At 38.7% G+C, this 13,013-nt stretch overlaps 1 protein-coding gene across 3 annotated transcripts in view; it reads right to left on the minus strand.

The window, feature by feature from the left end:
- TTBK2 (tau tubulin kinase 2) overlaps positions 1-13,013 on the minus strand; it is a 177,258-nt gene that overhangs the window by 26,755 nt on the left and 137,490 nt on the right. For all 3 annotated transcript variants that reach the window (XM_004751215.3, XM_004751213.2, XM_004751214.2), the window contains one exon: positions 5,151-5,367. In XM_004751215.3, the coding sequence (XP_004751272.1) occupies positions 5,151-5,367 (217 nt within the window). The remainder of the gene's footprint in view (positions 1-5,150; positions 5,368-13,013) is intronic.

The raw sequence follows: 13,013 nt of genomic DNA on the forward strand, positions 1-13,013 counted from the left end.
GTCTAAAAATGTTTACCCACCTTGACTCTTTGAATCCTAATGAAATACTTGCAGGACTCCATTCCACTAAACTAAAAATAAAACCTGGAAAGGACATTTTCTTGGAGACATAAATGGTCTCACAAGAAGTAGGATGGGTCACCAAGCCTGAATGCCCCTTGTTCCCTCTCTAAAAAACAAGAGAAAAACCAAACAAAAACAAGAAAACCTGAAACTAGAACAAAAAAGAACTGGGCAGAGCAGAAGGAGGTTGAACATGACACAGCTCAGAGCAGTGGGGCTGCCCAAGGACAGATGCCCAGAGTAGTACACTTACCAGAGAAATTAAACCTGACCCCAATACTGGGGTGAGAGAGGGAAGTCTGGTATGTCCATTCTGATTAGAGACCCACAGATGATGCCCAGTTGGTCTCAGACTGGGGGTCTACTCTGGCTACTAGCAGAAGCAGAAGACAAACTCTGAAGGAAGGCTTCCCAATCCCCAATTTAGGTCTACAGGATTGCCATCAATTATTAACTAATAAGTAAAACACTAAAGATAGTCAAACACACAAGAAGGCATGCCACCATGACTAAGAGCAGAAATAGTAACTTTTAGAAAAAACATTTAAAACTCCCTAAGACATGAGGGGCACCTGGGTGAGACAGTGAGTTAAGCATCCGACTTGGTTTCAGCTCGGGTTGTGATCTCAGGGTGGTGAGATCGAGCCCCAGGTCAGCTCTGCACTCAGCATGGAATCCGCTTAGGTTTCTCTCTGCCTCTGCCTTTCCCCTCCTCTTTCTCTCTCTTATTTTTAAAGATTTATTTATTTGAGAGAATCTTCCAAAGATACCAGATATTAAACTTGTTAAGATACAGAATAGAAAACTGTTGTGCATCAAATATTTAAATAAATAAAGGTCATTATCAAAAAGATCAACAAGGGATTGTTTGAGATTAACTGATGAATTTAATATTAAATATTCAATTAACAAGTTAAACATCAAATTACCCAGAAAAAGACAAAGTTATTAACCAGTCAACTAGAAGACATAGCAAAAGAAATTACCTAGAATGGAGCACTGCAAGGAGAAAAAAAATACAGAAAAAAAAATTAAGAAATTATATAATAGAATGAAAAAGCATATGTTCACTTGGGAGTCCCAGGATGAGAAAGCAAAAAGAATGAATTAGTGGAAATATTTTGGTAGGAAATAGCTGTACATCTCCTAGAAATGAAATGAAACTATGAATCAAAGATTCAGGAAACATAAGCTACCTAAGCAGGATAAATAAAAAGAAATGTAAGCCTATGCACTCTCTAGATAAAATGAGAACACCAAAGCAAGCTGGTGCAGCCACTCTGGAAAACAGCATGGAGGTTCCTCAAAATGTTGAAAATAGAACTGCCCTATGACCCAGCAATTGCACTATTGGGTATTTACCCTAAAGATACAAATGTAGTGATCCAAAGGGACACATGCACCCGAATGTTTATAGCAGCAATGTCCACAATAGCCAAACTATGGAAAGAACCTAGATGTCCATCAACAGATGAATGGATCAAGAAGATGTGGTATATATACACAATGGAATACTATGCAGCCATCAAAAGAAATGAAATCTTGCCATTTGCGACAACATGGATGGAACTAGAGCGTATCATGCTTAGCGAAATAAGTCAGGCAGAGAAAGACAACTATCATATGATCTCCCTGATATGAGGAAGTGGTGATGCAACATGGAGGCTTAAGTGGGTAGAAGAAGAATAAATGAAAGAAGATGGGATTGGGAGGGAGACAAACCATAAGTGACTCTTAATCTCACAAAACAAACTGAGGGTTGCCGGGGGGAGGGGGTTTGGGAGAAGGGGGTGGGATTATGGACATTGGGGAGGGTATGTGCTTTGGTGAGTGCTGTGAAGTGTGTAAACCTGGTGATTCACAGACCTGTACCCCTGGGGATAAAAGAAAAAAAATTAGAAAATAAAAAAAAAAAAATGAGAACACCAAAGACAAAAAGAAAAGTTAAAAAGCAGCTGGGGTAGCAAAGACAGAGAGCAATGGACCATCTACAAAGAAAAAAAAAAAATAAGAGTAGCAGACTTCTGAACACCAATAATTGAATCCAGAGGAAAAATAATTGTCAGTCAAAAACTCTGAATCTAGTATAAACTCTCTTTAAAGAATGACGCTGGGCAACTCTCTCAGGTCCCCTCCCTCCTTGGAAGCTTTGTACTATCATTTTGCTATCATTCAATAAACCTTGCGTTGATGCCCACGAAGAAAGAAAAAAAAAAAGAATGATGCTAAAATAAATACGTTTATAACTAAGTAAAAATTGAGAGAGTTCCCAAAGACCTCAACTAAAGGAACTTCTAATGGAAATACTTCAAGAAGAAAGAAGACAAGTCCAGGACTTTCAAAAATGCAAGGATATAGTAAACATCTTTGAAAAATCCAGACAAATATCACTGATATTAAAAAAAAAAAAACCCAAAAAACAATACCAGAGTATCTGGACGGCTTGGTTGTTTACGGGTCCGACTCTTTGTTTTGGCTCAGGTCATGATCTCAGGCTCGAGAGACCAAGCCCTGCGTAGGGCTCTCACCGAGCTTGGAGCCTGCTTAAGATTTTCTCTCACCTTTCCCCTCAACCTCTCCCCAACCTCTCTTCCCCCTCTAAAAAAAAAAGAAAACAAAAACCAAAAACAATACCAATAATCTAATTTGAGTAATGTTTTTGAAAAGGAAGGAATTGGGTGTCTGAAGGTGTCTGCCTTCAGCTCAGGTCATGATCCCGAGCTTCTGGGATCAAGTCCCACATCGGGCTTCCTGCTCAGTGGAGAGTCTGCTTCTCCCTATGCTTCTCCCTCTGCCTCTCCCTCTCTTCCTCTCTCTCAAATAAAGAAAAAAATCTTAAAAAAAAAAAAAAACTAAAGGAAAGAATTAACAAGTAGAAGAGAACTAAATACAGATTAAATTGTGATGATGGGTGAAAGAAACTAAATATGTCATCTCCATGTCAAGTGCCATTTCACAGTCTCATACACACAGAGATACTCATGTGGGCTGGCAACTGAGAATGTCACAAAAGGTTTTTTTACTGTAAGAACAGTTTCTGCTTCTGGTGCAATAAAGACAGTTACAGTCGACATTATAAAAATTTGATACTGACTTCTTGACTACATTTCACTACCTATTCCTGATTGCTATTAGTCCACATAGGGCTTCTTCTTTTGTCTTTTTTTAAAATAGTTTATTTTTCGGGGGCACCTGGGTGGCTCAGTGGGTTGAGCCGCTGCCTTCGGCTCGGGTCGTGGTCTCAGGGTCCTGGGATCGAGTCCCGCATCGGGCTCTCTGCTCAGCAGGGAGCCTGCTTCCCTCTCTCTCTCTGCCTGCCTCTCCATCTACTTGTGATTTATCTCTGTCAAATAAATAAATAAAATCTTTTAAAAAATAGTTTATTTTTCTTTTAAAGAATTTTTTTATTTTAATCCAAATTTGTTAACATACAGTGTATTATTAGTTTCAGGGGTAGAATTTAGTGACTCATCAGTTGCATATAATACCCAGGTCTCATCACAGGTGCCCTCCTTAATGTTCATCACACAATTACCCCAACCCCCATCCACCTCCTTTCCAGCAACCCTGTTTGTTTCTTATAGTTGAGAGTCTCCTATGGTTTGCCTCCTTCTGTTTTTATCTTATTTTATTTTTCTTTCCCTTCCTCTATGTTCATCTTCTGTTTCTTAAATTCTATGCAAGAGTGAAATCATTTTGTATTTGTCTTTCTCTGACTGACTTATTTTGCTGAGCATAATACCCTCTAGTTCTATCCACATCATTGCAAATGGCAAGAATTCATTCTTTTTGATGGCTGAGTAATATTCCATTGCCCATATACCATATCTCTTTTATACATTCATCTGTCGATGGACATCTAGACTCTTTCCATAGTTTGACTATTGTGGACATTGCCGCTGTAAACATCAGGGTGTATGTGCCCTTCTGAATCACTCTTGTTTGCATTCATGCAACTGCTGGGTCATAGGGCAGTTCTATTTTAAACTTTTTAAGGAACCTCCATACTGTTTTCCTGAGTGACTGCACCAGCTTGCATTCCCACCAGCAGTGCAGGAGGGTTCCAGAGAGGGTTTTTTCAGTAGCCAGACCACAGAGCAGCACGTCATATCTATGCAGAGAATGATTTTACAAAGTGACTTCCATGACTGAATGTATATGCTGTTAATTTTTTTAATTATTATGTTTAACAATATAGTATGTACCTTGACTGAAGACAGACCAAGCCCCTCAGAATTGATCATGGAAAATTCTTTCCAAGATACATCTCACAAAGCACAACTAGCCAAGTTTCTTTCAACGATGTTAACAGGTATGAGCCCAAAGTATCATTTTACACCTATAAATTTAATTTCCATCCCAACTAAATCTTTATAAAATCATAAGAAGCACCAAAAGCTAATTGGTTCATAATTCACTGCCCCTCCATTCCCATTTAGCTTCATCTTATCTTCTATGAAAATGGAAATGACAAGGACAGTAAGATCCAAAAGAAATTTGAGTACTAAAGAGTACTGCAAGAGTACTAAAAATTAACCATTTAATTCAGAAATCTGTATCTCTCCCCATATTGTATCTCTCCCCATATAAATATTGGTACTGTTTAGAATCCTAAGGAAGAAAAACCCATGTCAATTATTCAACATCCACTTTATCAGCGTCTGATTAGTTTGGTGCTTTCCATTTCTAGCCTTATTTCCCCACCTCCACTGAAGACAATGTTCACAACAGGTACTCCTAGCTCCACAGGTCCACACTAAAGAAAGGGCCAAGAGTCTTGTCACATTATTTAAAAAGACTATTAACTTCTGACCTACAGATGTCTCTTCTTTTAGTCTCAGTGTGATTTTTTTAAATGCCTTCATCTTTTCCACCAAATACAAGATGAAAATTAATGTTTAGTGTCTATATCTCACTGTTATGGGCAAAATTAGCCAAGATGTTGTAAATACAAATACATAAATCACTAGTAATACAATTTTCTATTTCTCATCCAAAATTAAGAATCATGATGCTTTGTTATAGCAACAGAAGGAAAATCTTAAGCACTTAGGAAAGAAACCCCATCCTATGCAAGAAATACGCACCTTACAAATCCCAAGCTTTATCTTGTTCCTGTTGGCATCCATCTCTTCCCAGACATCCTTCTCCTGGGGACGTGGGTGTCCCAAAGATCCCGGCAATTTATCTGGTGACACACCAACAGGGATGCCATTCTCCCCATCACTAAGCTGTTCATCTGGAAACACCTCATCTGTATTTTCCCGAAGCAAGTCTCCTGGGATGGGAGTGGCATTGGCAATTCTAAAAATGTGGGGTAAAAGAAAGGTAGAACTTTAAAATACCAGAATCAAAGATTACTATGAGACCATCTTACATTTTGTTTCTGAATTTAAATGATCTAGTTTATACATAATTAGAAGAGTAAAACAAAATAAAAACAAGACCTCAGAAACTTAGGCCATGCCAGTTCTACAAAATAAAACTATTTTTTTTTTGAGGGGCAAGGGGCAGAGGAAGAGGGAGAGAGAGAATCTCCGCTAAGGTCATGATCTCAGAGTCCTGGGATAGGGCACCACGTCAGGCTCTCTGCTCAGCAGGGAGCCTGCTTCCCTTCCTCTCTCTCTGCCTGCCTCTCTGTCTACTTGTGATCTCTATCAAATAAATAAATAAAATCTTTACAAATAAATAAATAAATAATTTTTAAAAAGAAGTATTTGGTCTATTTTCTAGTAAGTCTTGTCAATTTTAATATTTTCTACTCTTTACCCATTTTTTGCTAAGAGTAACAAAAACTATAAATAGAAAAATGTCAAGTGTCATTATGACATAAGCAGGTATGAGGTCAGTTATAGATTTTTAATAGTGTAAAATGTACATTTGCTTCTTCATTTACAGACTTTTTACAATTATCTACTCTATGCAAGGATCTAGGGACATAAAGAGGAGAAAGGAAATTCTTGCCCTCTGGGTGAAACTAGAAATACTGTAATTATACAGAACAATTATACAGAACTGCATGAACTGACCAGCAGCAAAATAAAAAAAAATTAATTAACATTTGTCAATATATTTCCTTCAAAGTAATTCTGTGTCCTATTTATATGACTGGTTGTCTCTCCCTCAGAGTTCTGGCTTGTGAGGAGCTTTTTCCAGTTCTGTTATCACTTTTTAAGTGATCAGGTCCCTGTCAGCTTGCATGTTCTGCAACTCTAGTTTGTACACTAGTTTGTTTTGCTTTTCAATATTGCTGACTAGACACAGTATTTACCACACAGTGAAATCTTTTCTAAGTGATCTGGAATGTCTAAAAGTAGAGAAGAACCGGTTGTCAGTAGTCTATACTGACACACACAATTCTTCTGAGTGCAAAGGTAGGCATCTTCTCAGTCTACACCTGGCCCACGTGTCATCCATATGTCATATTGTGAGAACAAAGATCAGTCATCCTTCAGGGACTTGGCCTGCCTGAGTTATGACCTTCGTTACCATCTCTCCCTTTTGGGTCAACAGGAGACGATGAATCGCATCTCGGTATTTTGTAGGTATAATTTAGAAAAGCACTGATAAGAGCTCCCAGGGAAAAAACCTTATAGCCCTGTAAAACAGTTCTTGTAGTTCTGAAACTGGGAACACACTGAAAAGGGAATTCGGGGGGGAAAAAAAAGGAAAAAAGAAAAGAAAAGGTAGTTTGGCCTAAAATAGTTCCTATGAAAGGGTTTATTCTAAAAGTAACTAAAGTTCAAAGATAAATAAAGTTCATGAAGTTCATAAATAATACTCTCACATATACTTTTGCACTCACTCGACTCCTGAATATAGGATAATTTTTCTGGGAAGGAATTTCTTTCTTTCCATAGCTCAAACTCCAGATTTGGATCAGAGTTATAGGAGAAGGGAGAAAATAGTGATTATGTAAGGAGTAAAAATGGGCAAATAAATGCAGAGAGGAACATGAGTCATGTGGAAGAGAGCCCGTGTGGGGAAGTGGTTAAAGCCAGTAAGGAGCTCCAAAGATTTTTCAGATAGAAGTTTAATATCCTTTACTGACTGACACATTCAAAGGACACCAACATAGATGAGCTACACAGTAATCCAAATGTTTATTGAAAGAATTCCCTTTGTTCATGAGGAAAGGGAGTGGCAAAAGAATCAATATCTGAATTCAGTAAGTTCAGTCTACTAGCCCCACATTTTTTCCCATTTTCATCAGTATTCTTCCAAATCCTTTTTTCCCTATGCCTAAACTGCTATTCTGCTTCTTTCCAACTACCCCAGTTCCTTGGCATCTCCTTCTCTCCTGAGGAAACAAAGCACACCTTGACCTATGAACTGCTTCTATTTTTACTCTATCCTGGTTTCCCTCTTCTCTCTGATACCAAACACTTCAAGGGGCTCCCACAGCTTCCCTACATGGGCTCTCTTCCACATGACTCAGGTTCCTCTCTGCATTTATTTGCCCACTTTTACTTCTTACATAATTACTATTTTCTTCCTTCTCCTATAACTCTGATCCAAATCTGGAGTTTGAGATATGGAAAGAAATTCCTTCCCAGAAAAATTATATTACATTTAGGAGTCGAATGAGTGCATATGTATACATGAGAGTGGTCTGTGTTGGGTCTGTGTTGGGAGGTTGCAAGTAAGGTATAAATTACAGAAGCAGATTAAGGAAGAAAAGTAAGAACATGTATAGAAGAATCAGAGAGACATCAAGAAAAGCAGAAAGAATGGACATTCTTTTCACACTCTCTTCCCCATCCTCTAAGGCAAGGCTCGCCAACTAGGGCTGTGGGCCACATCTGACCTGCTCACCTATTCTTGTCAATCAAGTGGTATGGCAAGAGTCCTGCTCCTTCATTTACACACTGTCTGTGGCTGCCTTAGCACTAGAAAGGCAGTGGTAGTAAGGACAGAGACTGCACAGCCCACAGATATTTAGGTCTGCTATAGAATCAGTATTTTGGAGAGAGGAGTCAAGATGGCGGAGAAGTAGCTGGCTGAGACTACTTCAGCTAGCTGGAGATCAGCTAGATAGCTTATCTAAAGATTGCAAACACCTGAAAATCCATCGGAGATCGAAGAGAAGAAGAACAGCAATTCTGGAAATAGAAAAACAACCACTTTCTGAAAGGACAAAATGACAAGATGGAAAAATTCAACTCAAAAAAAAGAACAAGAGGCAGTACCGAAGGCTAGGGACCTAATCAATACAGACATTGGTGATATGTCATATCTAGAGTTCAGAATGACAATTCTCAAGGTTCTAGCCGGGCTCGAAAAAGGCATGGAAGATATGAGAGAAACCCTCTCGAGAGATACAAAAGCCCTTTCTGGAGAAATAAAAGAACTAAAATCTAACCAAGTTGAAATCAAAAAAGCTATTAATGAGGTGCAATCAAAAATGGAGGCTCTCACTGCTAGGATAAATGAGGCAGAAGAAAGAATTAGTGATATAGAAGACCAAATGACAGAGAATAAAGAAGCTGAGCAAAAGAGGGACAAACAGCTACTGGACCACGAGGGGAGAATTCGAGAGATAAGTGACACCATAAGACGAAACAACATTAGAATAATTGGGATTCCAGAAGAAGAAGAAAGAGAGAGGGGAGCAGAAGGTATACTAGAGAGAATTATTGGGGAGAATTTCCCCAATATGGCAAAGGGAACGAGCATCAAAATTCAGGAGGTTCAGAGAACGCTCCTCAAAATCAATAAGAATAGGCCCACACCCCGTCACCTAATAGTAAAATTTACAAGTCTCAGTGACAAAGAGAAAATCCTGAAAGCAGCCCGGGAAAAGAAGTCTGTAACATACAATGGTAAAAATATTAGATTGGCAGCTGACTTATCCACAGAGACCTGGCAGGCCAGAAAGAGCTGGCATGATATTTTCAGAGCACTAAACGAGAAAAACATGAAGCCAAGAATACTATATCCAGCTAGGCTATCATTGAAAATAGAAGGAGAGATTAAAAGCTTCCAGGACAAACAACAACTGAAAGAATTTGCAAACACCAAACCAGCTCTACAGGAAATCTTGAAAGGGGTCCTCTAAGCAAAGAGAGAGCCTACAAGTGGTAGATCAGAAAGGAACAGAGACCATATACAGTAACAGTCACCTTACAGGCAAAACAATGGCACTAAATTCATATCTCTCAATAGTTACCTTGAATGTTAATGGGCTAAATGCCCCTGTCAAAAGACACAGGGTATCAGAATGGATAAAAAAACAAAATCCATCTATATGTTGCCTCCAAGAAACTCATTTTAAGCCCGAAGACACCTCCAGATTTAAAGTGAGGGGGTGGAAAAGAATTTACCATGCTAATGGACATCAGAAGAAAGCAGGAGTGGCAATCCTTATATCAGATCAATTAGATTTTAAGCCAAAGACTATAATAAGAGATGAGGAAGGACACTATATCATACTCAAAGGGTCTGTCCAACAAGAAGATTTAACAATTTTAAATATCTATGCCCCCAACGTGGGAGCAGCCAACTATATAAACCAATTAATAACAAAATCAAAGAAACACATCAACAATCATACAATAATAGTAGGGGACTTTAACACTCCCCTCACTGAAATGGACAGATCATCCAAGCAAAAGATCAGCAAGGAAATAAAGGCCTTAAACGACACACTGGACCAGATGGACATCACAGATATATTCAGAACATTTCATCCCAAAGCAACAGAATACACATTCTTCTCTAGTGCACATGGAACATTCTCCAGAATAGATCACATCCTCGGTCCTAAATCAGGACTCAACCGGTATCAAAAGATTGGGATCATTCCCTGCATATTTTCAGACCACAATGCTCTAAAGCTAGAACTCAACCACAAAAGGAAGTTTGAAAAGAATCCAAATACATGGAGACTAAACAGCATCCTTCTAAAGAATGAATGGGTCAACCGGGAAATTAAAGAAGAATTGAAAAAAATCATGGAAACAAATGATAATGAAAATACAACGGTTCAAAATCTGTGGGACACAACAAAGGCAGTCCTGAGAAGAAAATATATAGCGGTACAAGCCTTTCTCAAGAAACAAGAAAGGTCTCAGGTACACAACCTAACCCTACACCTAAAGGAGCTGGAGAAAGAACAAGAAAGAAACCCTAAGCCCAGCAGGAGAAGAGAAATCATAAAGATCAGAGCAGAAATCAATGAAATAGAAACCAAAAAAAACAATAGAACAAATCAACGAAACTAGGAGCTGGTTCTTTGAAAGAATTAATAAAATTGATAAACCCCTGGCCCGACTTATCAAAAAGAAAAGAGAAAGGACCCAAATAAATAAAATCATGAATGAAAGAGGAGAGATCACAACTAACACCAAAGAAATACAAACTATTATAAGAACATACTATGAGCAACTCTACGCCAATAAATTTGACAATCTGGAAGAAATGGATGCATTCCTAGAAACATATAAACTACCACAACTGAACCAGGAAGAAATAGAAAGCCTGAACAGACCCATAACCAGTAAGGAGATTGAAACAGTCATTAAAAATCTCCAAACAAACAAAAGCCCAGGGCCAGACGGCTTCCCGGGGGAATTCTACCAAACATTTAAAGAAGAACTAATTCCTATTCTCCTGAAACTGTTCCAAAAAATAGAAATGGAAGGAAAACTTCCAAACTCATTTTATGAGGCCAGCATCACCTTGATCCCAAAACCAGACAAGGATCCCACCAAAAAAGAGAGCTATAGACCAATATCCTTGATGAACACAGATGCGAAAATACTCAACAAAATACTAGCCAATAGGATTCAACAGTACATTAAAAAGATTATCCACCACGACCAAGTGGGATTTATTCCGGGGCTGCAAGGTTGGTTCAACATCCGCAAATCAGTCAATGTGATACAACACATCAATAAAAGTAAGAACAAGAACCATATGATACTCTCAATAGATGCTGAAAAAGCATTTGACAAAGTACAACATCCCTTCCTGATCAAAACTCTTGAAAGTGTAGGGATAGAGGGCACATACCTCAATATCATCAAAGCCATCTATGAAAAACCCACCGCAAATATCATTCTCAATGGAGAAAAACTGAAAGCTTTTCCGCTAAGGTCAGGAACACGGCAGGGATGTCCATTATCACCACTGCTATTCAACATAGTACTAGAGGTCCTAGCCTCAGCAATCAGACAACAAAAGGAAATTAAAGGCATCCAAATCGGCAAAGAAGAAGTCAAATTATCACTCTTCGCAGATGATATGATACTATATGTGGAAAACCCAAAAGACTCCACTCCAAAACTGCTAGAACTTATACAGGAATTCAGTAAAGTGTCAGGATATAAAATCAATGCACAGAAATCAGTTGCATTTCTCTACACCAACAGCAAGACAGAAGAAAGGGAAATTAAGGAGTCCATCCCATTTACAATTGCACCCAAAACCATAAGATACCTAGGAATAAACCTAACCAAAGAGACACAGAATCTATACTCAGAAAACTATAAAGTACTCATGAAAGAAATTGAGGAAGACACAAAGAAATGGAAAAATGTTCCATGCTCCTGGATTGGAAGAATAAATATTGTGAAAATGTCTATGCTACCTAAAGCAATCCACATATTTAATGCAATTCCTATCAAAGTACCATCCATCTTTTTCAAAGAAATGGAACAAATAATTCTAAAATTTATATGGAACCAGAAAAGACCTCGAATAGCTAAAGGGATATTGAAGAAGAAAGCCAACGTTGGTGGCATCACAATCCCGGACTTCAAGCTCTATTACAAAGCTGTCATCATCAAGACAGCATGGTACTGGCACAAAAACAGACCCATAGATCAATGGAACAGAATAGAGAGCCCAGAAATAGACTCTCAACTCTATGGTCAACTAATCTTCGACAAAGCAGGAAAGAATGTCCAATGGAAAAAAGACAGCCTCTTCAATAAATGGTGCTGGGAAAATTGGACAGCCACAGGCAGAAAAATGAAATTGGACCATTTCCTTACACCACACACGAAAATAGACTCAAAATGGATGAAGGACCTCAATGTGCGAAAGGAATCCATCAAAATCCTTGAGGACAAAACAGGCAGCAACCTCTTCGACCTCAGCCGCAGCAACATCTTCCTAGGAACAACGCCAAAGGCAAGGGAAGCAAGGGCAAAAATGAACTATTGGGATTTCATCAAGATTGAAAGCTTTTGCACAGCAAAGGAAACAGTTAACAAAATCAAAAGACAACTGACAGAATGGGAGAAGATATTTGCAAACGACATATCAGATAAAGGACTAGTGTCCAGAATCTATAAAGAGCTTAGCAAACTCAACACCCAAAGAACAAATAATCCAATCAAGAAATGGGCAGAGGACATGAACAGACATTTCTGCAAAGAAGACATCCAGATGGCCAACAGACACATGAAAAAGTGCTCCATATCACTCGGCATCAGGGAAATACAAATCAAAACCACAATGCGGTATCACCTCACACCAGTCAGAATGGCTAAAATCAACAAGTCAGGAAATGACAGATGCTGGCGAGGATGCGGAGAAAGGGGCACCCTCCTACACTGTTGGTAGGAATGCAAGCTGGTGCAACCTCTCTGGAAAACAGCATGGAGGTTCCTCAAAATTTTGAAAATAGAACTGCCCTATGACCCAGCAATTGCACTATTGGGTATTTACCCTAAAGATACAAATGTAGTGATCCAAAGGGGCACGTGTACTCGAATGTTTATAGCAGCAATGTCCACAATAGCCAAACTATGGAAAGAACCTAGATGTCCATCAACAGATGAATGGATCAAGAAGATGTGGTATATATACACAATGGAATACTATGCAGCCATCAAAAGAAATGAAATCTTGCCATTTGCGACAACATGGATGGAACTAGAGCGTATCATGCTTAGCGAAATAAGTCAGGCGGAGAAAGACAACTATCATATGATCCCCCTGAT

Source organism: Mustela putorius, unplaced genomic scaffold (genome assembly GCF_011764305.1).
Source record: "Mustela putorius furo isolate JIRA1106 unplaced genomic scaffold, ASM1176430v1.1 tig00003898_pilon_pilon_pilon, whole genome shotgun sequence".
NCBI lineage: Eukaryota > Metazoa > Chordata > Mammalia > Carnivora > Mustelidae > Mustela > Mustela putorius.